Source organism: Corapipo altera, unplaced genomic scaffold, assembly GCF_003945725.1.
Source record: "Corapipo altera isolate COAL_440 unplaced genomic scaffold, ASM394572v1 55, whole genome shotgun sequence".
NCBI classification, from domain to species: domain Eukaryota; kingdom Metazoa; phylum Chordata; class Aves; order Passeriformes; family Pipridae; genus Corapipo; species Corapipo altera.
In genome coordinates, this window is record NW_020884882.1 from 16,079,416 (window position 1) to 16,104,342 (window position 24,927).

Genomic DNA, 24,927 nt, shown 5'->3' on the forward strand with positions numbered 1-24,927 from the left:
GGGAACGCCCGGGCATGTGGGGACACCTCTGGGGGCACCTCCGGGGGCACCTCCGGGGACCCGTGTGGGCTCAGGTGCTGGTTGTGCCCCGCAGGGCCGGGCTGCGGCTGCGGAGCGGTGGGAGCGGAGCCATGAGGCTGCAGGCGCCGCAGTTCCAGGCGCTCTTCACGCCCGGGCTGCGCAGCGTGGCCGGTGAGTGCGGGGGGACCGCGGGGTTCGTGGGGTCCCTGGGGGTGTTTCTGAGCAAGGAGATGAGTCGTGAAATGGTCTGGGTTGGGAGGGACCTAAAGCCCATCCAGTGCTACCCCCTGCCATGGGCAGGGACACCTTCCACCAGCCCAGGTTGCTCCAAGCCCCGTCCAACCTGGCCTTGGACACTTCCAGGGATGGAGCAGCCACAGCTTCTCTGGGCACCCTGTGCCAGGGCCTCCCCACCCTCACAGGGAAGGATTTCTTCCTAGTATCTACTTTAATTGCCTCTCTCTTAGTTTGAAGCCATCCCCCCTGCCCTTATAATTACTTGCCCTAATAATAATACTTGTATTATTTGCACTGATACTCCTTTAGTAGCTGACTGCACTCCTTGGATATCAAAGGGAGTCCATGTAGAGACAATATATATTTATTCAGTGTGTTAACTCTGTTTATACATGTTTATTGCCCCAGGGATGGGGCAGCCACAGCTTCTCTGGGCAACATGTGCCAAGGCCTCACCACTCTCACCAGCAAGAATTCCTTCCCAATATCCAGTCTAAATCTTACCTTCAGCTTAAGGCCATTGTCCCTTGTCCTGTCACTCCATGCCCCATAAAAAGTCCCCCCCCACCTTTTTGTAAGCCCATTTAGGCACTGGAAGGGTCTAAGGTCTCCTAGAGCCTTCTCTTCTCTAGGCTGGACACCCCCAGCTCTCCCAGTCTGTCTCAAGGGACGAGGCAGAGCTCGGTGTCCCCTTTGTGGGCTGTGATTCCATGATTCTGTATTGTTCCTGGAGAAGTTTAGTTCACAGTTCACTCTCTCTGCCATGAGTAAACCAAGCACTGTTCCCTTGTCAGCCCCTAAAATGATCCACACCCCCCAGTATCAGTTAGCAACCTGCCAATATTTATGTCAAAAATGCTCCAGGAAAAAAAAAATCAAATGACAGGGAAAATACCTGTGAGTGCTCAGCTGTGCCCCTAATTAGTGCATTTTGCATGAAGCTGTGAGGTACTTGCTGCTTCCTGCACATTGGAGTGTGTATTCCCACATCTGGATCCTGATCTGTGCGAAGGCAGGTCAGGGCTGACACTGTGCTCTGGGTTTATGGTTTTCCTTTCCTTCCCAGAGCTGTTTGAGAAGAAGAACTATGAGCTGAGGATAGCAGGGGGTGCTGTGAGGGATTTGCTCAGTGGGGTGACACCGCAGGACATCGACTTTGCCACGACAGCCACCCCTGCAGAGATGAAGGAGATGTTCACCTCAGCTGGAGTCCGTCTGATCAACAACAAAGGAGAGAAACACGGAACCATCACTGCCAGGGTTGGTTTGGGGTTTGACTGGGGTCTTTTCCAAACATCTGAATGTCTGGGGATGTCCTGCATGTCCAGTAGAAAGCCTCACAGCAGGGGTTTAAATGAGACCCTCTTCTAAAGCATGGAGTGATTTTTTTGCTTATTCACTGTAGAATTCAAATAATCACCATATTTTAATGCATGCAACCCATTCATGCTGCTGAGCCATCACCTGAAAAGATGATGTAGACCACCCACATGTTCAGATAATGTGGGCAAGTTGATCCTGTTTCCTGCTCCTGATTTCCCAGGTCATGTTTCCTCTGCCTTGGTCTGCAGGAATATTTCTGCAGGCTCTTTAGAAAACAAATAATGCAAGGATTGTCCTCAGGGGTTCAGATTTCTCAGTTGTCTGCTCTGGCACACGTTGCTTTGTCCACTCCCTGTCTACAAACAGGAGGCTGAAAAAAATAACACAGGTTTTAGGGTTTTTCCCTGCCTGGCTGTGCTGAAGTAACGATGTCTGTGGGATTTGCAGCTCCATGAACAGAATTTTGAAATTACCACTCTTCGAATAGATGTTGTCACCGATGGACGACACGCCGAGGTGGAGTTCACCACTGACTGGCACAAGGATGCTGAGAGGAGGGATCTCACTGTCAATTCCATGTTTTTAGGTACATTCTTTGAAAAGCAAATATTTAGCTTTCCTCTTGTATACAGTAGCAAGTATTCTAAATATTTATATTTATAAATATCTATAATATTTCAAAATAAGCCAGTGAATTCTGTCTGTTTCAATTTTGTTTGATTCTCCTGTGCAAATATGTGAGGTGATCTGACAAACCAGCTCAACTCACACAACTTCCCTTCTGCATTTTCAAATTATAGTGTTTAATTATGTCAACCACATTCTTAAATTCATATTTTTCTGGGGTTTTTTTTTTCTTCTTTTTCTAGGTTTGGATGGGACACTGTATGATTTTTTTAATGGCTATGAAGACTTGAAAAGCAAGAAAATCAGATTTGTAGGGAAGGCAAGTGAGAGAATACAAGAAGATTATTTACGAATCCTCAGATATTTCAGGTAAGAGGTTTTGCCTTTCTCAGATGAAGAAATGAACTGTAGAAGGTTTCAGAAACATGCAAAAAGAGATGTAAAAAGAGTTGTAGTTGTCGTATTTCCTTTCCAACCTAAATGATTTTGTGATTGTAAGTGCAATAGTTGTTCCTAATCTAACATCCAGGGGGTGTATTTGGCAGATTTTATGGAAGAATTGCAGAGAAAGCTGGAGATCATGAACCTGCTACACTGCAAGCAATTAAAGAAAATGCCAAAGGTTTGGCTGGAATATCAGGAGAAAGGATTTGGGTGGAACTGAAAAAAATTCTTCTTGGAAACCATGTAAATCATTTGGTTCAACTTATGTATGAGCTGGATATTGCCCAGTACATAGGTAAGGTGAAAATTGATTTTTTACTCCTATGTCATAGACAAACAGGACTTGTAGTGTGGCAAACTGAGATAAAACTTGGTTTCACTCAGAAAGAAATTAGATTTGATTTTTTTTTCCTTGTGTTAACATCCAAATTTCTTATTAATGCTTTCTTGCATTTCTCTGTGTATCCCTTTAGGGCTCCCACTCGATGGGAATTTAGAGGAATTTGCCAGAGTCACTAAAAACATTCAGAATCTGTCTCCAAAACCCATGACTGTCCTGACATCCTTGTTCAAGGGGAAGGATGATGTCACCAACCTTGACCTGAGGCTGAAAATCTCCAAGGAAGAAAAGAACCTGGGCCTTTTCTTAGTGAAGCACCGGCAGGAACTGAGCAAGGCCACGGGGCCAGAACCACTGAGGCCATACCAGGACTTTCTGATGGATGTAAGTGTTTCCTGTGGGTTTTATTTGGTCTTCCCAGGAAACTGAATTTCCAGTTGTTCAGAGCAGCAATGACAAGGCCTAGTGGAAAGAAAGGTCCTAAAAGAGCCAACAGCCATTTCACAGCAGGCTTCTCCCTTGGGCTTAACCAGTGTTTCGAAGGCCATGATATTTTCCTCACAAGGATGGCATGCACTGATAAAAATTATGACCAGCTTTGGATTGCTGCCTCTGTAATATTGTCACAGAAAATGGAGGAGTAGCTTTCATGTATAAATATTATTGATACCAGTTCCAGTTAAATCAGGTGGGGTTGGGTGGTTTGTTTTTCAAACAAGGCCAGGTTGGGTGGGACTTGGAGCAACCTGGGCTAGTGGAAGAGATCCCTTTAAGGTCCCTTCCAAGCCATTCTGTGATTTTATTATTCTTTTTTTTTTCCCCCTTGTTTTTCCTCTGGACAGGGAACCAGAAATCAAGAGCTATTGCAAATGTCCTGGCATGTCTCTGGCACATAAATCAGGAACTTTGGTATAAAAAGATTCTCTTCCTTTGGTAGAGTTTAGTTTTGCGAAAGGATGAACAGCAGACATTTCTGCTTGGCTTCAAAAGCTTTTTTTTCTTTTCCATCCAAGATACTGAGGCTTTAAATTCATTTTTAAGGAATTTATAACAAACAAACAAACCCACCAGGTTTTCAGTCAGGCTGAAAAACATTAGCACTGAGTTTTAACACTTGTGAGGCAGGAGAGATCCTTGTTTCCCTGGATCCAACTCATCCAGATCCAGCCTGATGAGGTGTGATGGGAGTAGCACAGTTGGAGCTGTTTTCTGCTGATTCCCAGTGAATCCTCTCTTTTTCCCTCTCCTCTCCTAGTCTAGGGAAGCGAACACAAATTCCAAGATCTTCGAGCTCCTGAAGTACCAAGGAGAAGAGCAGCTTTTACAGGAGATGCAGGAATGGACTGTTCCCACTTTCCCTGTCAGTGGCCATGACTTGAGGAAGATGGGAGTGACTTCTGGGAAGGAGATTGGAACAGCCCTGCAGCAGCTGAGGGATGAGTGGAAAAAGAGTGGATACCACATGGATAAAGAGGAACTGCTGAGCTGCCTGAAGAGGGTGTAAAATGAATAATAACAGAACTGTTTGTGCCCTGATCCGAGTGGAACTTTGAATATCTTGTCCCTCACAGCCAGTAGAGCTTCTGTGACATTTAACACCTTCAGTTACTAATCCATCATTTCTGCAAGGAGAGGTTTAATTGTGTAATAATGATTTGCCAAATTCCACATTTTCTACCTCTCTCTCTCTCTCTCTCGTATTTAGTGATAAATATTTGCTGCTTTATCATGACTTTGAGGCCCTAGAGGTGACAGCAAGGTTCTTCTCATTCTGACTTTGCTATATCTAAAAAAAAAAAAACCCTCAAATCTTCAAAAAAGGTGTTTGTATCCTCTAGATAAAATCATGGAGGGTTTTTTGTGCCTAAGAGAGTGACACTGGAAATAATGAGCTGTAATTTAACTCTTTGTAGTTAAAGCTGGATACCAGATGGAAACAGTCCAGCAGTTCCCAAACAGTCTTACCATGGAAAACCAGTCTGGTTCCTAGAAATATCTTTATTTTCCAGAACTCTAGAATCAATTCTAGGATGACTGGGCTGAGTCAGTATCATGGAATTCTTGTCTCTTCAGTAGCTTTTCAGTAACTTACCACTGAGTGATTAAATCCATGGAGAGCTGGTGGAGGGTCCTACAGTGTGTGAAACAAACTATTAATGTTAATTAGCATTAATTGGGCGGAGATCCAGGTTCCTTGCCTTGGGGAGTTGGGTTTTTGGAGCACTGCTGTCTCCATGAATGAGTCTTTACTATCCCTGGCTTTTTTGGTGTACTGTTAAAAAAACAAAAAAATAACTCTCATTGAGAGCAGCTCTTGTGTGTATAAACTTTATTGCAGGTGGAAATTTTCCTACAGAACCACGGTAACTAATAAAATCCTTTGGATTTCATTTTCCTTGGATATCATTCTGCAACACTAGATGGCAATACTGGAGCAGTGCTGAAAGAATTCAGCACTGTTTCTGTTTTCATACAACTTCCCAGCTGCCTTTTCTTTTCCTAGGAAATCAGTTCCTGTAAATAAATTATTCTGAAGGTACTTGGGAGCCTGAGGAAGAAGCAAGGTAAGAGAAAAAGTGCTGTTTGTTAATAAGGCAAATCTCATAAGAACATGATGGTGCTTAATTTAATGATGTAATTAAATGGAAGCCTCCTTTGTGCAATTTATTGAGCTCCAGAAATCTTGGGAGGGAGACGAGTGATAAAATGTAGTGCTGTGGTGGATTCCTTTAAAGAACTTAAACCTGCATCTTTAGGGCAATGGCTGGGGAGGTGATAAAATGAATTAATTAAAATTAACATATTAACCTTACCCAAAATTGCTGTCAGGGTCAAACTGCACTTGGAAAGAGGGTTTTTTAAGGACAAAAGTTTAAAACTGAGTCTTGTCATGGACCAAAGGGACACTTTGGACAAAGTTCAGCAGGGAGACCCTGCTGTGAGTCACAAGGTTTAATTTGCAGCTGGTTCTCAGCCCTCAGAGGGGCTGGGTGTGCCTGGATCCAGTCCCAGGCCCAGCTTTAGTCAGTGGTTCATGTCTAAAGGATTGTAGAGGTGTCACTGAACCTTTAGACAGCTTTGTCCTTCAGGATTAAGGGTGACAAACTAAACATATTAACAGAAAGGGATGACTTATTTAAATGCATGCTGATAAAGATTAGACTGAAAAAGCTTTAACCAGAACTTTTTACTGCACAGCACACACAGTTACAACTCCTCATGAGTGCACTGGTAATTAAATCAATCCTTTCAAAGCCAGCTTAATCACCACTAGGTAATTAAGAGAGTGATGTTACCCAAAAACAGTTTTGGCCAAGCTGGTCTCAGCTTCTCTCCTCCCTCCATCCATCACTTACTTCCAGTCAGGCCAAGTCTCAGCTGGTTTACTCCCACTTTGGCAGCCAAGAGTGTCCTGCTGCAAATCTCCAGTGCTCATGAAAAGCAGCACAACCAGATGAGTCTGAAAGCACCTTCCTTACCAGTCCTGCTTGGAATTCTTGGCTTCAAACAGCTCCTTGAAAAATCATCTTGTGCTTCAGGGTTCCCCTCGGTCTGTGGAGCATCTCTGTTCATTATCTTCCACAGGAATTAACCCCTGCTAAAATGAAAGGGCATGAAAACAAAATAATCACATTTTTAAAGCAAGCAGTGCCAGCTTGAGCTCTGGAAAAATGATGTGTTTGTTTGTTTGAGTAAACACATTATATTTTACAGAGTATGGACTATTTAAATGTCAAAAGAGATGAAGCAGTTTGATACACACATGGTCAAGTAAAATACTTTTCTACAATGGATTAGTTGATTAATTAGTCTGTGCCAGTCCAGCCTGCACAGACTTGGAAGCCAAAACTCTTTCATTCCACATGACTTTTGCAGCCAACCTGTTTAAAACACAACATAAACCCAAGCCTTGCCTTTTTCCCATCCCAGCAATCAGCAAAAGAACAGGTGAGTTTTGAAACAAATTGAATTTTATTCTTTGCAAATGTTTGCAAGCAACAAGATTTGTCAGAAAAGTTGTCCCAAAAGGCAGAGAGAGGAAGAGTTAGAGAGGAGACAGGGCTGCCCCTCACCAGCCTCACAGAGCAATTCAAGGTGACAGTGGGAGGAACAAATGAACTGCAGCACGTACAAAAAGAGCATTATTATAAAACAAAGAGCATTTGAACATGACTCAGTGTGCAAATGGCCTATGTGGTTCGACCTGGTAATCAAAATTAAACTAAATATATGAAAACTGCAATATTACAGGCTCTTGATTGTGATGGTGCAACGATGGCTTGGGAAGGAGTCTGTGCTCCATGAGCTGTGATCCATCAGTCCTGCTGCCTGCAGGACACTCCTCCTGTCCCAAAGGGTGCACATCCCACCCCCTCCCCTCCCCAGACACACAGCAGCTCTTCCACAGCCCTGTTCCCACATCTCAGGGCAGAGGAGGATGGTGGCAGAGGAGAAAAATGATCCCCTGGGGCAGCAGCCACTGGCTAATTCCTGCAGGAAGCTACAACCAAGGAATGGGGTAAATGTAGCAAATTATCATAAAGTGTCATCTCCTTTGCTCTAGCTCTCAAAAGCATTCCATGTCCATACTTGTAACCATTTCCCATAATCCCAACCTAAGAGTTTTCTCTTCAAAACAGAGAAAAGCACAGAAAACATGACCCAAGGGACAGAACCACCCCCAAGCCCCACCCACCCTGGAAGCCAGGTCCTGTACACTCTGCTTACTCACTGTGCTGGATTCATGGCAGGATTCCTCAGCAACCCACATCACACTTGTTTGCAACCTGGAAAGTGTCCTGGACTTCCACATGGCAAACTTCACACAGGTCAGGCAGATGGAACAGCATCATCAACAAGGAAATGAAATTACTGCTAATTTTACTCCTGACTTACCTTGATTATATTAGTTTACATTTGATTACATACACACAATCCCAAAAATATGCCTATTTTGGATTCAAACAGTACCAACATAACAACATTTTTAGTTGAGACAATCCAAAAGACTCAGCCAAAATTTCCAAAGACCTTATGAAGTTCAGTGACAGCTGAGAAAATCCTTTTGAAAAGCCCCTTCCCCATCCCCTCGGTGAGTATTCCAATGGCAGCAGAGGAAAACACCCTCAAACCTGCCACCAACCCCCCCTGAGGGTCATGGGAACAACAGATAGGAGGGATTTTGGGGGGAAAAAATAAACCAAGTCTACAGCCAAGGTGTGTTTGTGTGTGCAGGGTGTGAGGGGAGCCAGGTATGGTTCCAGTGGTTATCCAAGTGCAGAGGATCCAGAGCCTCCCTCTCACCCCGGTGCTTGGCATTCCAGCCTTTTCAAAGCTTATTACAGAAACATCATGAAAACACAGAATGTTTTCTCCAAGAAAATGAGCCATCAGTCACCCCCTGTTTGTGCAGAGCTGTATCCCAAGCCCTGCTTTTCACAGTTCACTGCTCCACAGAGCACTGCACACGGAATTAAACACGGAATTAAGGGTGTCTGAGGGGAACAAAGGAGGCCACAGAAGCACAGGGGTAGAAAGCTTCAGAGAACTAAATCTGAGTTACACAATCATCAGTTCCTACATACCTGGCATGACAAACACCTCAGCAGCCTCTCAGGGTCACACCTGGGTGCTCCCAGCTGCAGGGACCACATTCCCACAGGAATCAGCTCCTTGTGGGACAAGCTTGGACTCGACCCTCAACTGAAGTGCTCTGGCCTTGCTACATCTGGTGCCCGACAGAGAACAAGCAAGTAACAGCTCATGTCTTAAACCTCAAGTAGTTTTGTGTCATTGTATTTAGCAAGTGAAGAAATAAAGAGTGAATGATAAAGCTTCACAAGAAAAACAAGTGAGTATGTGCACAAACACAGGGAGAAATCTCCAGCTTCCATCACCAGAGTGAATTCTGAGGGAAAATCACCCCAATAAACCAGTGGCAAAAGCTGCCTCAGTTTGGCAGATAACACTTCAGACAAAAAAACCCCCACCAGAACTAAAACAACAACCTACCAAAAAACAACCTCCCTCAAAACACTCTGCCTTCATCTGTTTTATTTAGAAACTTTTCCTCTTTGTAAGGTGATAACGTGGAATTTTACTTTATGATCTGTAAGTGCAAAAGAAAAAATAATTAAAGAGATGCTGCCTCCCCCTTGTCACGATAAATAGTCCTAAAAAATCCCCTCAGTGGCGTGTTTTAGAGAGTCCTTCCCAGAATTCTGGATACCTCTGCTGGTAAACCTTCCCAGTAACAATTTTGACAAGTAACTGAAGCACATTCAACAGCAAATGACAATGTTGTTTCTGCCCTGGGACTGACCTGTGTATTTTTTATAAACAATTTAAAATTTAAGACTTCTAAAGTCAAAGAGGCTAAATAGATCAGACAACCGGTAAGGGACAAACACTTCCCATGGGTTCCATCCTGTGAGGCAGCAGCAGCTCCTGCTTTTGCCCATTCCAGCACTGCCACCAACACTTAGATCAGCCAGAAATACTTCAGCCTTGTTCTCTCTTCCATGGTTAGTCAGCAAATATCTGAGAAACAGCACAAGCAGAAAACCTGAAGTACTTCAGAGTCAGAAACAGGGATTCTCAGCAAAACCACTTGTAAGTGTGTTATGGAAAATACTCTGCAGCAAGTAACTGGTATCTACCATCCCGGGGCTATTGCATAAATCAGGCTGTGGTTAGCCAGGATTTAGTTCCTGCCCATCTTCCTCCCTCAAGTGGGAATTATACACGGAGAAAGTTCAGTCTCAAATCTGGCCACATGGATCAGAGATTTCTTGCTGTCTCCTGTTTCTGTCCAGATGGACCATCCTTTCTGAGTGTCTCAAGCCATCTCCTCTCCTCAGCTCTCCCTTTAAGGACTCAGCCTTCAGTCTCAGCGTTCCTGAAGGAACAGAACACGGACACACAGCACTCCCAAACGCGGTGACCCTGCCTGTCTCCTTGGATTGGTGAGTGTGGTTGGGGGTCCTGGGGGTTCTCAGGTCTAAGGAAGCATCAGAAGCAGAACTGAGCAGATGCACCTGCAGGAGCCCTGGCCAAGCCCCTCCAGGAGGTGACAGGTCACAGGCAGAGGATGGGGGAGCCCTCGTGGTCGGAGTCTTCCTCCCCCTCCGGAATGCGGGGCAGGAGAGCGGAGCGTGTCAGCCCCCAGAACTTCTGAGGGGACATTTCCTTCTTGGTGGCTGTGAACTTCCAGCCCATGTGGCTCCCACAGATCCTGCACTGGGCTATAGTCCAGGCATACCTAAAACACAAACCAGAAGGTTTCCTTTGGATGGAAGGAAAAGGCACTTTAAAAACACTTCATCGGCTAAGAAGTCCCAGCCTGGATTTGCAAAGACAATCCAGGTGCCCAATTCCCACCTAAAACCCTGCAAAGCTTAAAAAAATTAAGAAAAAAATCCCCACAAACTCCCTACCCCCAAAGTAGCCTTCAAAGAGAGGAAGTAAGTAAAGTTTTTTTGAGGAGATGCTGAGAGCCTCAAAGAAGGGTCAGAAAATGGTTCTCTGAGTAAATTACTTAATGGGAATAAAAGGGATTTTTGCCCTGCTCTAAAAAAACAGGCAACTGCACTTCCCACAGCAACAGAGCTCTTCTTTAACAGCTTTAAAGGGTAGAACATGAATATTTCAAAGCCCTCACAGAAGAGCTGAGAAAACACAAAAGGATGAGCAATATTAACTACAGGTATTAGAAGCCACAAGTTTTCTTCAGGGAGTGTTAAAATGTGCAAGTCTTGGGACAGAAATTCCACACACTCCCCATGTCACTGCTCAGTGCTACGTGACAATCCAGGGAAAAATCCTGGTCATTACTAGGCAAACATTTACATCTTGACAGTTAATTCTGCTGCTCTCTCAGAGAGACTGGCTCATTAAAAACAAAATAAAATCCAAGATTATCAGAGCAATGCAAATGTAACTTTTAATTTTACTAAACATTTATTCAGTTCTCAGAGCTAAAAAAAAAAGTATTTCAGTAGAATAAGTATATCCTACTAAAATACTTCTTAAATAAATAGTATAAATATAGAATAAATATATTCTATAAATACAGAATAAATGTATTCTGAATTTATATATTCTGATTTTCATTTGCACTTTCTGCTGAAAGAAAGCTGTGTGATAACAATTATTTTAGTTGCAGCTTACACAAAACTGTACACAAACTCCCAGACAACCAACTATTCATAAACTCCCAGATCCCCAAGCAGTGATCAGACTCTATGTTTTAAGATCTGAAGATTTTCCTATTTTAAAAACATTAAATTCTGTACATATTTGATGTGATTTTTTTCATTTTATGCTGTGTTTTGAATAAGTCTAAATTGACCTCCTTGTTTTTCGTATGAGTGAAATGATGACACATGTTTAAAAATTAAATATTTAACTACTCCACTGTCACAGAAATACATTTACATGGGAATTTCTGCCATTTCCTGGTAAAATCTGAGTGTTCTTACCCAGGGAACCAGCTGTGCTCTGTCGAGGGCCGTCCACTGAGATTCAGATTGGAGGCTTTATATACAGTGAGGGTTTCATGGATGTATCCATGGGGATTCACATAGGCTGCCATGGGGCCACACAAGGATAAGCTGCAACACACAATTAATGCTGGCAGAGTTCAAGGAAAAATCAAAAAGCAAACTCTGGCACATGTAAATGGGGGGGGGGGGGAAGTGCCTTTAATTATATTATTAAAAACTGAAAGAAAATATTTAAAATAATTTAAAATGTCATTTGTCCCATTTTCTTAGAATTGCAGCGAGGTATATGATAGACTCATCAGTTATTTTACTTGCTGTTTTTAAATAGCAACTGCCAATAAAAGCAATTAAAATCTAACATTAACAGTGAGGAAAATGTTCATTTGTCACACCAACTTCTCCTCACCTTCTGTTAAAAGTACATCACATTGACACAGCAGGAATTGTGGCTTCTGCAATCCATTATTTGATTAGAAGATAAGAAATGGCTTTTAATTACCACATCAGCTCCTTATCACACTGATAAAGGAAAACTGTGGGGAGTCTTTGTTAAACCAAGACATCTTTTAACCTTCACATTATCACAGGGGATGGGCTGATAGTCAAGACTAAAATAGTGAAAAAACTGCCAGAAGCAGCAATTATTTGGGAAATCTACAGTCTCATTATTGTTAAACAAGGAAGATATAGTTCAAATACAGAATGGGACCATACTGTAGTTATTAGGGATAACCTGAAATTCTTAAAATAAAAAAGGGATCACAATGCTTAGTGACATAAATCCACTTTCCTTGCATGACAACACCTTGGGAGCCTATTTATATCACCCAATTAGCGCACTGTAATCTCCTGTTGGCACATAAAAGTGATGATGGAAGGGCTAAGAAATAAAACCTGGGATCTCATAAACTTTACTCAGAGACAAGAGGATGGAAAAGTCTCATGTAACACATTTCTATTTCAAATGCTTTAGTGCAAGGTGCTGGGTTGTGTGGCACCACACTAAATTCTGTTACAATATACCTCAGATTTCCTCACTTTTTATTCAAAAAAACTCAAGTAACCGGTTTTATTTTGTAAAGAAAACTCCCTGTAAATATTTACTCCCATTTTATTCGAGCTGTGCAAAACACAGCAGTTATGAGACATGACCCAGCTGAACCTGCTTTGCTGTGCCAGGGTTTCTGATCAAGAACCTCCCAAAGATGAAGAGCAACAAACTCACCTGAATATTTCATTCTTGGTAGTTATTTCTGTGTCTTGGCATTGCTTACAACAGAGAGATGTACACTTGGAAAGGGAAAAAAGAGGGTCAGTCCATCCATTTCCAGACACTTGTCAGCAGTGGCAAATAATAAATGTCTCTCTCTTTCCCTCAGAACAGGCTTTGTAGCAATTATTTTGCTTATCTGAGCAGCAGGCACTTAGGTTTTCTCTTTCTATGAAAGGATATTTTCTTCCAGGCATTTTACCTATTTAAACATTAATTATGATCTAAAAGACATCACAATTTTTACACACAGAGATCCACACACAGTCTTGTATTTGACTACACAAAGATAACAAATAAACGAGCCAACCTCCCAAGGTCTCGAAAAGCTAATTTAGAAAAAACAACCTTTGCTCTTCTAAAGTGCAGCACAGAAAAGGCAGATGAGTACAAATGCAATCATTAAGTCTTTCTAAAAATTTCACAGTACTGTAGATCAATGGGTTTAATTTCCTCACCAAAAAATAGGTAAAACATATTGATCTTTCTCTGGGAGATTAGAACAGATTAATCCATCTTCTACAATTTCTAGAAAGTAGAACCAAGCAATTCATCACTGCCCAGAAAATAAGCATTTAACTCAGCTTAGTAAATTAGTGAATCAGCTCCTATTAATTTTCAGGAGGTGCAGTACTGCTTTTTAAGGGTAACACCTGTGAAATTCCCCCAAAATGATCCACTGCATTTTGGATTCAATTTGATACCAGTGAATCAAGTTTATATCAAAGACAAAGAAAAATGGATCAGGCCTCAGATCAGTTACATTACTGGGAATTACATTCTGAAAAAGCCAGAGCACCCTAAAGAACTCTGGCTAAAAACAAGAGTGGATTGGACCAAAATAGATGTTGTTGAAAAAGCTGTAAAAAGCTATAAATGCACTCAGCAATCTCACACTGTTACAGAACAGTTAAACACATTTACAGGCTAGAATGGCACATGTTGATGAAGAAAATACCTTTTTAGTGTAGGTTAACAATCAACTTTACCTTCTATTTTATTGAGGGTAACTTTAGCCTTGTCATCTTGGAATTTATAGAAAATACAGAATGTACTGAACATGAACAGCAGCACCTGAACAGCAGAGTATTTTCAGAGTCCCTGACTCAGGGAAGATAAATGAAGTTTAATCTGGTTACAGAGCCTCAGGCAAAAACCTGCCCATTTCTGTCTCAGAATCTGGAAGAGATGTTTTCTGTCTCCACTCTCTGTATTTTCCCTTTTACATTTTTTGGTGCCTGAACTTTGGGAAGAGGAACAGCATTAAAATGATGCTGAGGTTCTCTTTTCCCCAGAAACAGGCAGCACTTTTTAGGCAAACAGGCCAACCCTCCACTGCTCTGTATCAAGCAGACAAACAACATTATTATTAATAAAGCATATATTACTATCAAGAAAGGTACTGAATAAAAATAAAACATTTAGAGTATCCCAAGGCCATGGCAATGGAAAGAAGGGAAGGGAAGACAAGCTTTTGAATATCATAACAAAGAATTGCCTGACAAGTTAATACATGTCTTTTGGAAAAAAATCCTCATAGTCCAATACATAGATTGACACTCAAGAGATCAACAGTACAAAGGTTTATCTTCTGCTACAAAATCCCCAGGTTTCCATGGCACACTGATCCCTGACTGCAGTGTCTGTATGGGGTTATGATGTTCACAAGATGCTTCTGAGCAACACTGGACTTACAGCACCATCTCTTGGCTAAAAAAAGTGCTGGGAGGCCTTGAAATAGTGTTTCTAACACAAGTAAATATCATTTCTTTCATGTTTGCTGCCCAACAAAATCCAGCACTGAGAGACCACTTTCCTTCTTGAGCAAACTTAAAGGGGAAGGAAGAAACAAGAGAAATTCACTCTCTAGAGGGATGAGCTGGAACATCAACAGGTTCTTGTCAGAGATTGTAACAGACACTGCTATAACTCTTTATGGCAAGAACAATTTGAGGACAAGGAAAGCAAAAATACTCACTTTGTTCATAATGTCTAATTCACAGCGGAGTCTCTGCACAGCACTGCCTATTTTGAGCAGCTGGATACGTAAAGCATCATCAATGGGCAGGCAGGCAGCAACTCTGTAAGAAAAATCTGGAAATGAGAGACCAGCAGGTCTGTTAGAATTCAACAGAGAAACCAAACCCACTACTTCTGCTTATTCTGTAAAAGTCAATTATCTAAGCTGTGTTCTCGTAGGAAATTAAAAAAAAAAATAATAAAGCAAACTCAAGTTTGTAAAATCAATAATTTCCTACCTATTGGGTTTGTTGGAAGAGATTCATCTTTAAGGTTTTCATCCCATTCATGTAGCTGCCTCTTGACTCTTTCCATCAAGGTTTCCTTTTGTTAGAAGAAAAGCCTAATTTAAATACATAGGTATTTCTGGTTTCTTAGGAAAAAAAAAAAAGGGAAGCAAAATGTAGAGTAAGGTATTTTCCCTAAGTGGACATTAGCTTTTAAGACTTGCAATAATTAAAGAATCATTTTGTATCTACATATTTTAACTATTTTTGCTCTGAGACAACAGAGCAGGAATCAGAAGCTCCAAAATCCACCCCAAAAACATGCTGTAGAAGGAGGGAATGACCACACAGAGGGGGAAGCCCTTCCTGATCTTTTCACACTACCCCGAAAAGTATAAAGTGCTTTAAAGTGTAACTTATGAGTCAACAAAATTAAAGCTTTTATATTATCCAATCCTTAGATAATACAGCCATAAAACTAACTGAAGGTTGTTTGATAACACACAGGGTGGACTTACAGCATCATACAGAGAGTAGAGCCAGGGAGGCCAAGATGTCAAACTGGCACAGTGGAACTTCCTCTGAAAGCAAACCCAGACATATTTATTCTTTAACATAAGCAGATTTTAGAGACAGAAGATTTCAAGGTAACTTCCCTTTTATATGTCAAAAACAGTGGGTTAAATAATAAATCCATATATAAACTGGCACAGGTTGCCCAGAGAAGCTGTGGTTGCCCCATCCCAGGAAGTGTTCAAGGACAGGTTGGACGGGGCTTGGAGCAACCTGGGATAATGGAAGGGGTCCCTGCCCATGGCAGGGGGTGGGGCTGGATGGGCTTTAAGGACCTTCCCAATCCAAACATCCTGTGACCCTATGAAAAGCAGGATGCTGGCATCTCCTCTACGGATGAACAGATGGGATTTTATACCGATTTTCAAAACACCCTCAGAAATTAATAAAAACCTGAACCAGACCCACGGAGTAACCTCTGACCTTCTGGTACTTCTGCCACCACTGGCGGATGGCTCGGTCCTGCCAGGAGGAAGGTTTGGGAGAGGGGAACACGTGGCACCTGCTGAGGGACTGCAGCTGCACTGCTGCCATCGTGGAGGGCAGCACGCGCTCCGGAAGGATCTGCACTTTGGCCTGCTGGATTCTGAGAGAAGAAAGAGAAGGGTGAGGAGTACACACAGAGCCAGGAGGTTAAAAACTGGACTGGACTGCTTATAGAAAATAGGCTTGGGTAACAGATTAATCACTACACAGTAGCATAGAATTTAAGCAGCAATCCATTCCATCCCATTTTTTTTGTCTTTACATTTTAGAGCACTGTTGGGATTGTGCTGGACAGAAATACAGACAGATTGGCAGTGGCAACGCAGTAGAATATTCCACCATCTCAGCACTATGTATTTAAGATTTTTGTCTCCTCAAGTTCCTTTTGGTACAAGCCAGTATTCAGCTCTCACATCTCAAACCCTCAAAAGGTGGTTCAGCTGAAATGCAGTTTGCTATCTTCAAACCACAAAAGCTTATGTGCTCAGCCAGAGGTCAGAATCAGCAGAAATAGGATACAGACTCTGATCAGCTTTTAATATGCCACCATCAAATCCCTGTTCCACAAAGAGTTCAGCATATGTTGTGTGGCCACTAAGAATGCTGCCCAGGGCAAAGACTTCACTTTTTATCAGTATTAAGCAGCAGAAATACTGAAATATTGAGGAGTGTGTCATTACGAATTTCCAATTTTATTAGAGGGACAACACTGAACTGGTAACTTACAATAAATTATAAATTGATGTTTTGCTATAAGCACTTAATCAGAAAGACCAAGAATTATGGAAATGTTTCTCTTGCTCAGAAGCTCTGGACACTGAATCCTCAGTAGCTGCTGCTACTGCAGTTGTCCCAGCACTGCCACCATGTGTCCAAGCAGTGGTTTTCCAGAGCTGTAAAATCTGGAGTATTTGTAACCAAAGGTTACACAGTGACAAACAGCAAGCAGCACAGGTATTCTTAATTTCTTCAGCTGCAGGTCATAAAAGCATAAAAATGCTGAGTCCTGGCTGCTCCCAGGCCTCTTCCTAAAGCAATGCCACTACACTGAACAGCAGGATACAGGTGATTAGCTTCAGGTTTACAGATTTGGAGTAATACTTTATAAGCTTTGCAGAAAGATTGCAGAAACCTCTAGAAATTGTGCTAAGAATTGTCACATGCTCACAGGATCAATAGCTGGAGCCTGCACCTCTGGACAGTGACAATGACAGAGGCTCATAACACAGGGCATGATGTCAAGAAGGAAATGAGAAAAGACTCAGCACATTCTTACTAAATGTTCAGGATCTTACCTTTGTTCATTTATAAAAATGGTTATTAATTACATAATATGATAAAAACAGTCAGAAGAGCCTCTAAATATCACTGGAACATGGAAAAGGACTAGGAAATAAGAGAATACTCCTATCAAAGCTGACTTGAGTGTGTCTGACAAGTACATGAAGAGAATTGCCAAGCAATAGCAGGAGAAGCAGCACATTTTTATCAGTGAAGTCTCAGGGAACAGAAAGGAAGAGTAAGACTTGCTGAAGGTCAGGATGTACTAAACTGTGACAGTGGTTAAGCTGAACAAGATTCAGGATCTGAGGAACTGAAAATGATGGGCTGCTTGCAGTTGGCAAAAATCAAGATCCTGGTTTCACAGTCAAATATTTATGCACAAATCTCAGTGGGCTTTTGGGTTACAAAGGAAAAAATGCCAGAAGTCCTTAATAACCAGAGAAGCTGCTGATTAAGCACTCAATTACAATCTATAGTAATTAGACAACTGTGTGACTGAAAGGGCAGATGCATCTGCAGTAAAATGTAAAGTTTTGGTGAGACAAGGTTTGCAGTCAAGTAGAATTAAATAAATGTCTTACCCATCTGACTGTGTTCTTATTTCAAGCACCTTGAACCTCTGCCTTCCTATTGCTTTCACCTTGACTGTTTCAATTCCATATTCCTGCTCTTCCCTGTAGGCATAGATTTCTGCTGTTGTTCCAAAATGTGCTTCCCTTTCACGTACGTTACTAAAATAACAGAATCAAAGATAAATTTAATCAATTACCCACCCTCCAAACAGCTCATTCAAATTCCAGGAGTCAGTCTGCCTGCACTGACTATGCACAATGAGTCTTATCAAAAAAGTAATTTTGGTTAAATGCTTTCAACTAATCACAATTATTTTTCCTTAATTCCTTTATTTTGTTTTAAAAGCAACTTCTAATGTTTTGTTGGGGTTTTTTTTATGGTTGGGGTTTTTTGCCAGTTAACTTGGTTTTATTTTAGGGTCTATAGGTGACATTCTAGGAGCACAGGCATTACCAGGGTATCTGCCTCTCCAATGCAGATACTTAAAGCATCAACATTCTTTAGATGGACTTTATAAAAATAACTCACCCCCCCCCCAATAAAAATAAACATAGGGGGGGGGGGGGGGGGGAAGAGGGAAGAAAATTCCCAACTTCTTTTGGCACTGATTAGCCTTCATCTTTTCTGCTTTTTTATCACCTCCTGTGTCCCAACTCTACCGTGAAACATTTGTCTGTGCCTGTCAGTTGATACACAAAACAAGCAACAATACAGCTCTCAAAACAAGAATGTGATTTTTCCACTTCAGGTCCTGGCTTATTCTTTAAGCAAGACGGAACAAAGAGTTCCCAAAATCAAGAGGATGCTCACCCAAGGGAGCAGATGAGCACTCGCTGTTTCTCTACACAAAAACACGATGCTGTCAAGCACCGACCCGGTGGGACACGACAAAACCTCGGGACACACTAAAAGCCAATTTTGGGCAAACAATCTCAGCGTACAACTTGTTATTGAGCACAGAACCGATGCAAGCACCTGCTTTTGGTTTAGTATCCAAAGAACCAGCGCTCCAAGTGCCCGTGTGCTTTACCTGTAGGCGAGCACAGCGAAGGTCCTGTCCCTCTGGATTAAGCTGCGCACCATGCTGACCTCCTGCGGGTGGAAGAGCTGCAGGGGCAGCGTCTGCCCCGGGATCAGCATCACCATCACGTGGGGCAGCACCGGGATCACCTGGCAGCTGTCGTCGTCGTGGACAGTCCTCCCGTGGAACTCCTCCATGTCGGAGCCTAAGTACTGGGAACAGGGCAAGGACAGTCAGAGAAGGGCCTGGGGGGGTTTGAGGGAAGGACGTGGAGGAGTTGGAGGCACTGAGGTGATCAGAGGGATGGAGCAGCTCTGCCGGGAGGAGAGGATGGGAGAGCCGGGATTGTTCAGCCTGGAGAGGATTCAGGGTGAGCTGTGAGGAGAGGCTGAGGGAGCTGGGGGGGTTCAGCCTGGAGAAGAGGAGACTCGGGGGAGACCTCCTCACTCTCTGCAACTCCCTGACAGGAGGGGGGAGCCAGGGGGGGGGTTGGTCTCTTTTCCCAGGCAACCATCAGCAAGACAAGAGGGCTGGGTCTGGAGCTGTGCCAGGGGAGGGTTAGGTTGGAGATTAGGAAGAATTTCTTTGCAGAGAGGGTGCTCAGCCGTTGGAATGGGCTGCCCAGGGAAGGGGTGGATTCTCCATCCCTGGAGGTTTTTAAGAAGAGACTGGATGTGGCATCAGGGCCATGGGCTGGGAACTGCAGCAGTAGTGGATCAAGGGTTGGACTGGATGATCTCAGAGGTCCCTTCCAACCCAGCTGATTCTATGATTCTATGGTTCTGTGAATTGTGGCCTTTCAGGGCCTGAAGGAGCCAACAGGAAAGATGGGGAGAGACTGTTTACAAAGGCCTGGAGTGACAGGACAAGGGGAATGGCTTCACACTGCCAGAGAGTAGGGTTAGATTGGATAGCAGGAAAAAATTCTTTATTGCAGGGGTGGGGAGGCCCTGGCACAGGTTGCCCAGAGAAGCTGTGGCTGCCCCATCCCTGGGGGTGTCCCAGACCAGGATGGATGAAGCTTGGATAATCTGGGATAGTGGGAGGTGTCCCTGCCCATGGAACTCAATGAGCTTTAAGGTCCTTTCAGCCCAAACCATTCAATGATCTTATGATTCTATGAAACTAAAATTAAGTCTTGGGCTTAAGAACATTACAACACAACCACACAAACCCAATCCAAACCTCTTCAAGATGTATTTAATGGGCAACATATAAAAAACATACCATATGTGATGTGGGCAAACTGGTATCAAAATTAATGACGTTTGGCTTTTCTGCATCTTTACTATCTTGGTCTTCCACTTCCATTTCGTTGTCATCTTCTTCCTCACTCTCTGCTAAGAAGCACAGACAGAATATTGTACAGAAATCAGTCAGCAAGGACTAAGAGACTGAGAAAAATCAGAGAATGAGGGAAATGCATTCAATATTCCCAGGCTACAGCCCTGCACAGGGAAGCAGCCTTTATATGTGCAAACTCGAGAAAAATAATTTTCTTGCTGTATACAGGAAAATCATTATTCTACAGAAAGGCTCAAACGCTGGTAATTTACTTTTGAAAGGCTAAAGAATGACATTTTTGCAAGAAAATAATAAACAAAGGCTGTCAGTGCAGATTTTCCCTACAGTAGTACTTCTTTATCTCAGTTCTAAAGGTTTTCTGTCTGTACACTGGGTTTCCAGATAACTTAATTTCTTGTAGGATGCTGAACACAGTGTTTGAAGCACTACAAACCAGAACAATAAAAATAAGCAATGTGAAGCTGTGTATTCATGCAGGGACTCCTGCTGGTATTTTAGACAATTTAACAGCTGTCAGGCTCTGCTGTGTGTACAAAACAAACACACAAACCCAGCAAAGGCAGCTCCTAAGGAAGCAAATTACATGACTCCAAAAGATTTCAGGTATAAAACAGTATTTAAAAATTACTTTTTCCTTCCTATTTCTCAGTTCCAGATGCTGATCTTAAAATTACTTTCAGCAAGAGGACAGTTAAATGACCAGTATGTTTTATTTCAGAAACATAAACAGTGCACTTATCTGTATAAAATCCGCATAAATATTCTAAAATAAATTAAAAACACAGTGAAGTGATAAAAAATATTATGTCTAAAATGCTGTTTTCACTGTCTGTTCTGTGCATTCCCATACAATGTGTGCCTGCAAATACCCAAACCAAACACAATGCAATGATCACAAATTTTTATCTGCTTTACCTGACCCTGTTTCTTTGAACACAAACACTATTTATACACCATATTATATCTAAAATAGATGTTATCATAAACCAATCTGCAGGATTCTTACACCAAGAGCTGCTGGGTAATGGATAATCCCAACGGTGCTGAAAAACATTGTTTAGATCTTGAAAGCTACTACAAGATAAGCAGAAAAATATCTTAACAGCCTGTCTATTTGCCTGCTTTTGCAATCAGTATATTCTTAAGAAATAATCCAAAGTTGAAAATTTAAAGGGTGGAGTGATTAACTGATCTGAAGGGTTCTGTAGATAAATCTTACAAAAGAAAGGTGCTGCAGAACAGAAGAATCTTCCTTAAGAAAGGGGAGCACCACTAATTTTACTGTTTCTGAGAGTGGGAAGACAAGAGAACAGTGAAGAACTACAAGCTGGTTTTGGAGAACCTTTCCTCTCCTTCTTTGGCCTTCACACACATTTGTTAAATGTTCTTTACAAATTCTTCAGTCAATAGTCTTCTTTCTGCTCCACCTCATTTTTCTTTTAATAATGCCTAGTTTATAGAACCTGCTCCTATGGATCCATCCTATATTTTATTTAGCTCAACAAAAATTATCCAGCGTGTCAGGAAAGGAGGTTACAGGCTCTCTTTGGTATTTTACCTAATTAAAATACTTTAAGCAATGAGACATCATCTTCCTAATTATTGTTAAAAATATTCCATTTCTATATGAAATTTCCTTCCATCATATTCAGTTAGGAACCCTGACTGTGAATGACTGCAAAATGCTTAAGATGCAAAAAACTGCCATTATTTTGCTTAGTTTGATATGGAGGGAAAGAGCAGGAAGTTTTTGCTTGGTTCTGGGGCAGCAGTGCAGGATGGGGGGAGGAAAAAACCCTAATATTCTGCTTTTCCATGTGCTCTCATCCAGCTGGATCCGTCATTAGCAGGCTGAACACCCTTTTAGAGCGAGGCCATTCCCCTTGTTCTGCTGAAGGCAGAAGGAATTAACAGCAGTTGATTAGAAAGAACTGCCTGCCCTGCAAACTTTTGCTGGTTCTTGCCAAAAACGCACAGTGGCTGCTGTGTGGTGGCACAGGAACGATGACTCATTTCACTGCAGCAGCACCAGCGAGCGGCGAAAAAACACCACTGGCGTCTTCACCCTCACCACGGGGACAGAAGGGAGGAGGCAACACAGCCTGCAGCTTTACACCCCTCACTCACTGTACCTTTATTATTATTTTTTTAGACCTCCAGCATGCAGAAACAAGGGAAAGGCAAGTGCTGAGGGGACCCTGCATGACAGGGCTCACGTTCCCCTCATGGCACATCAGGCATTCCCAGAAGCTCCCGTGCCACCCTCGACGCCTTTGTGCAGAAATATGAACCTCATAACAATGCAATCCTATTAAGACTGCGCTTCCTAAAATATTCAGGGAATATTTCCATATTATTTAAAATATACAGGCCTAAAATGGTCACAGAACTTCCTGCCATAGGAAATTACTTTGGTTACTGGTAGGACTTACTGCTACTTTCTCCTCTACATGCTTATTCTGAAATAATGGTTTTTTCCACTTTAGCACGAGCTGCTTCCCAAAACCATACGATCTCCTGCCAGTCTGAAGGCACTATATGCAGAAAAACGCACATTATTATGCAATAAGAATGCGTAATGAGGAATTACAGATAAGCCGGGCTGTCCCACACACCCCAGCACAAACACTGCCAAAGCCTGCATGGGGCACAACGCTGCCCTCCAGCCTCTTGCTTCCCTGCTTATTAACGGCACTGGAGAGCATTTAAATGCAGTGGAGACCTTCTAAAACAACACATGTATTCCTCAGACTTTGCCTGGTTTCTGAATGTGCAGAGAAGTGTCCGCTTTGCCCAGTCTGGTGGAAACCCCACAGCGCGTTTCACCCCAACACCCCCGATCGAGTGTCCCTCCCTCCACCGCACATTTATGGACTCGGTGGATTTGTAAGAGCCCAGGCCTTACAAAAGCAGGATTTGCGGCTCCACCGCCCAAGGTTCGCCCCCCACCCACCGGGAGCGCCCACAGCTCCACAGCCCAGCAACCCGGCCACGCACCGCTCCCCTCACGGCCCCTCCGCCCTGCCCGCTCCGCTCATTCCCCTCACATCGCCCTCAGCCCTTCCCTCCGCCCCTTCCCCCCGGCCCCGGCCCCTACCGGGCACCAGCTGGAGGTGGTTCCCCATGTTGTTCCGCGGCTCGCCGCCTCCCTCCTCGGCGGCCATCGCTGTTTACCCGGAGAGGAGCCTGGGAAGCGGCCGGGGCGGGGCGGCAGGAGGAGCCCGAGCCCGAGCTGGGGGCTGGGGGCAGCGGGAGTTTCACCGACCCTCGGGGCTCCCACGGACCGTGGGGCGGTGGTGCTGTGTCCCCCGGGGAGGGACAGACCCTCCCGGCCCTGGCGGTGCCGGGGACAGCGGGCCCCTGCTCTCCCCAGAGGGCACGGCCATGGCGGACCCGGGTAGAGCCTCGGGGCTGGCACCTGCTGCGGCTCCCGAAAGCGCCTCAGTGCCCGAGCCCGGCTTTGAGCCTGGTAGAGGGGCTGGATGCGGATAAAATCACATGGATGGAGCCTGTTGGGTAAATGGCTTGAGAAGGAAGCCACAAACACAACGATGGGTTAAAAATCAGTACAAGAGAGACGTGGAGCGAGTGCAGGGAAGGGCCGGGCAGATGGTGAGGGCACTGGGGCATCTGTGCTGTGAGGGGAGGCTGAGGGACCTACCTGGGGCTGTTCAGTCTCGAGAAGAGATGACTGAGAGGGGATCTTATCAGTGCACGCAAATATTAATTATTTAATTATTAAAATTATTAATTAAGGGCAGGTGCCAAGAGGATGGAGCCAGGCTCCTCCTGGTGGTGCTGAGCAGCAGGACAAGAGGCAACACGCTGAGACTGATGCCCAAGAAGTTCCATCTGAAGATGAGGAAAAAGTTGTTTTCTGTGCAGTGACGGAGCACTGGAACATGTTGCCCAAAGAGGGTGTGGAGTTCCCTCATTCCAAGGATCATCTGGGCACAATCCTGTGCCATGTGCTCTGGGATGACCCTGCTGGAGCAGGGAGCTGGGACCAGATCACCTCCAGTGGTTCCTTCCAAACTGCCCCATCCCGTGGCTGACTCTGTGTTGTTTATGCAATCCCAGCAGAGATTCCCGAGGGACACCAGGTCTCCCTGCTGTGCCAATGTGAGCTGGAGAGGCACCAGGGGAGGCTGAGATGACCCGCCTGGTTTGTGGGACAGACCTCAGTCCTTGTGTGTTTTCATTGCCTTCCCCTTTGAATAACCCCAAACAAACCTGCCATATAATGACTCTGGGGTTTCTCCCTTTTTATTACAACATTTATTTTTTTTGTTGTTGGAAATGTTTATTACAAATCACTAAATTCCATACAGTGCTCCTGAGCATTTCACAGTTGCTTTATCTCAGCCCTGAGATTGTTTTCTCCCAAAAAGGCCTTTTTTGCAGGGCAGAATTCTACACTTTCTGCTTTTCTCTTGAGTATCTCCCATTTCAGTTCAGCAACAATATTCTCCCTGGACCAGTGACAGAGGAAACCAATGATTAGCCAGCAAGCAAAACACTAATTTTTATTTTTTTTTCAATCAGAATTAAAACGTTTTAGAGAAGCACATTTAAAAGACAAATAGCACTCTAATTTCCTTACCATCATGGGTGGGAAATTCCAAAATAATCACTATCTATACTGACCTGAATGTGCCTTTAGAGCAACAATC

The 24,927-nt window shown here is 43.4% G+C and overlaps 2 protein-coding genes across 3 annotated transcripts; one reads left to right on the forward strand and one right to left on the reverse strand.

The window, feature by feature from the left end:
• Positions 1-58: 58 nt before the first annotated feature.
• TRNT1 (tRNA nucleotidyl transferase 1) lies at positions 59-5,382 on the forward strand. The gene is made up of 7 exons (XM_027640267.1): positions 59-192; positions 1,325-1,518; positions 2,029-2,167; positions 2,451-2,577; positions 2,754-2,947; positions 3,126-3,376; positions 4,248-5,382. Exons 1-7 carry the CDS (start codon positions 132-134, stop codon positions 4,494-4,496), a joined length of 1,215 nt encoding a protein of 404 aa, XP_027496068.1. The 5' UTR covers positions 59-131; the 3' UTR covers positions 4,497-5,382.
• A 1,293-nt stretch (positions 5,383-6,675) lies between these two features.
• CRBN (cereblon) lies at positions 6,676-23,469 on the reverse strand. Of its 2 annotated transcripts, none has more exons than XM_027640264.1 (11): positions 23,352-23,469; positions 20,177-20,289; positions 18,959-19,161; positions 17,937-18,086; positions 16,009-16,171; positions 15,531-15,593; positions 15,025-15,109; positions 14,745-14,860; positions 12,722-12,786; positions 11,473-11,604; positions 6,676-10,253 (listed from the first exon to the last, which is right to left on the reverse strand). In XM_027640264.1, exons 1-11 carry the CDS (start codon positions 23,416-23,418, stop codon positions 10,070-10,072), a joined length of 1,341 nt encoding a protein of 446 aa, XP_027496065.1. In that variant the 5' UTR covers positions 23,419-23,469; the 3' UTR covers positions 6,676-10,069. The 2 variants fall into 2 exon arrangements, with proteins under 2 accessions (XP_027496065.1, XP_027496067.1); XM_027640266.1 differs by having other exon boundaries at positions 20,177-20,286; positions 23,352-23,460.
• Positions 23,470-24,927: the final 1,458 nt, after the last annotated feature.

What these genes read in the sequence shown, in the direction of transcription:
- TRNT1 (XM_027640267.1), top strand. Translation starts at nt 132, where the DNA reads ATGAGGCTGCAGGCGCCGCAGTTCCAGGCGCTCTTCACGCCCGGGCTG. An exon ending in ACGGAACCATCACTGCCAGG is followed by an intron (nt 1,519 to 2,028) that starts GTTGGTTTGGGG and finishes TGGGATTTGCAG; the next exon opens with CTCCATGAACAGAATTTTGA. An exon ending in TGTCAATTCCATGTTTTTAG is followed by an intron (nt 2,168 to 2,450) that starts GTACATTCTTTG and finishes TTCTTTTTCTAG; the next exon opens with GTTTGGATGGGACACTGTAT.
- CRBN (XM_027640264.1), bottom strand. Translation starts at nt 23,418, where the DNA reads ATGGCCGCCGAGGAGGGAGGCGGCGAGCCGCGGAACAACATGGGGAAC. An exon ending in TCTACTCTCTGTATGATGCT is followed by an intron (nt 15,110 to 15,530) that starts GTAAGTCCACCC and finishes TTCTAACAAAAG; the next exon opens with GAAACCTTGATGGAAAGAGT. An exon ending in AATTAGACATTATGAACAAA is followed by an intron (nt 12,787 to 14,744) that starts GTGAGTATTTTT and finishes TCCCTTTCCAAG; the next exon opens with TGTACATCTCTCTGTTGTAA.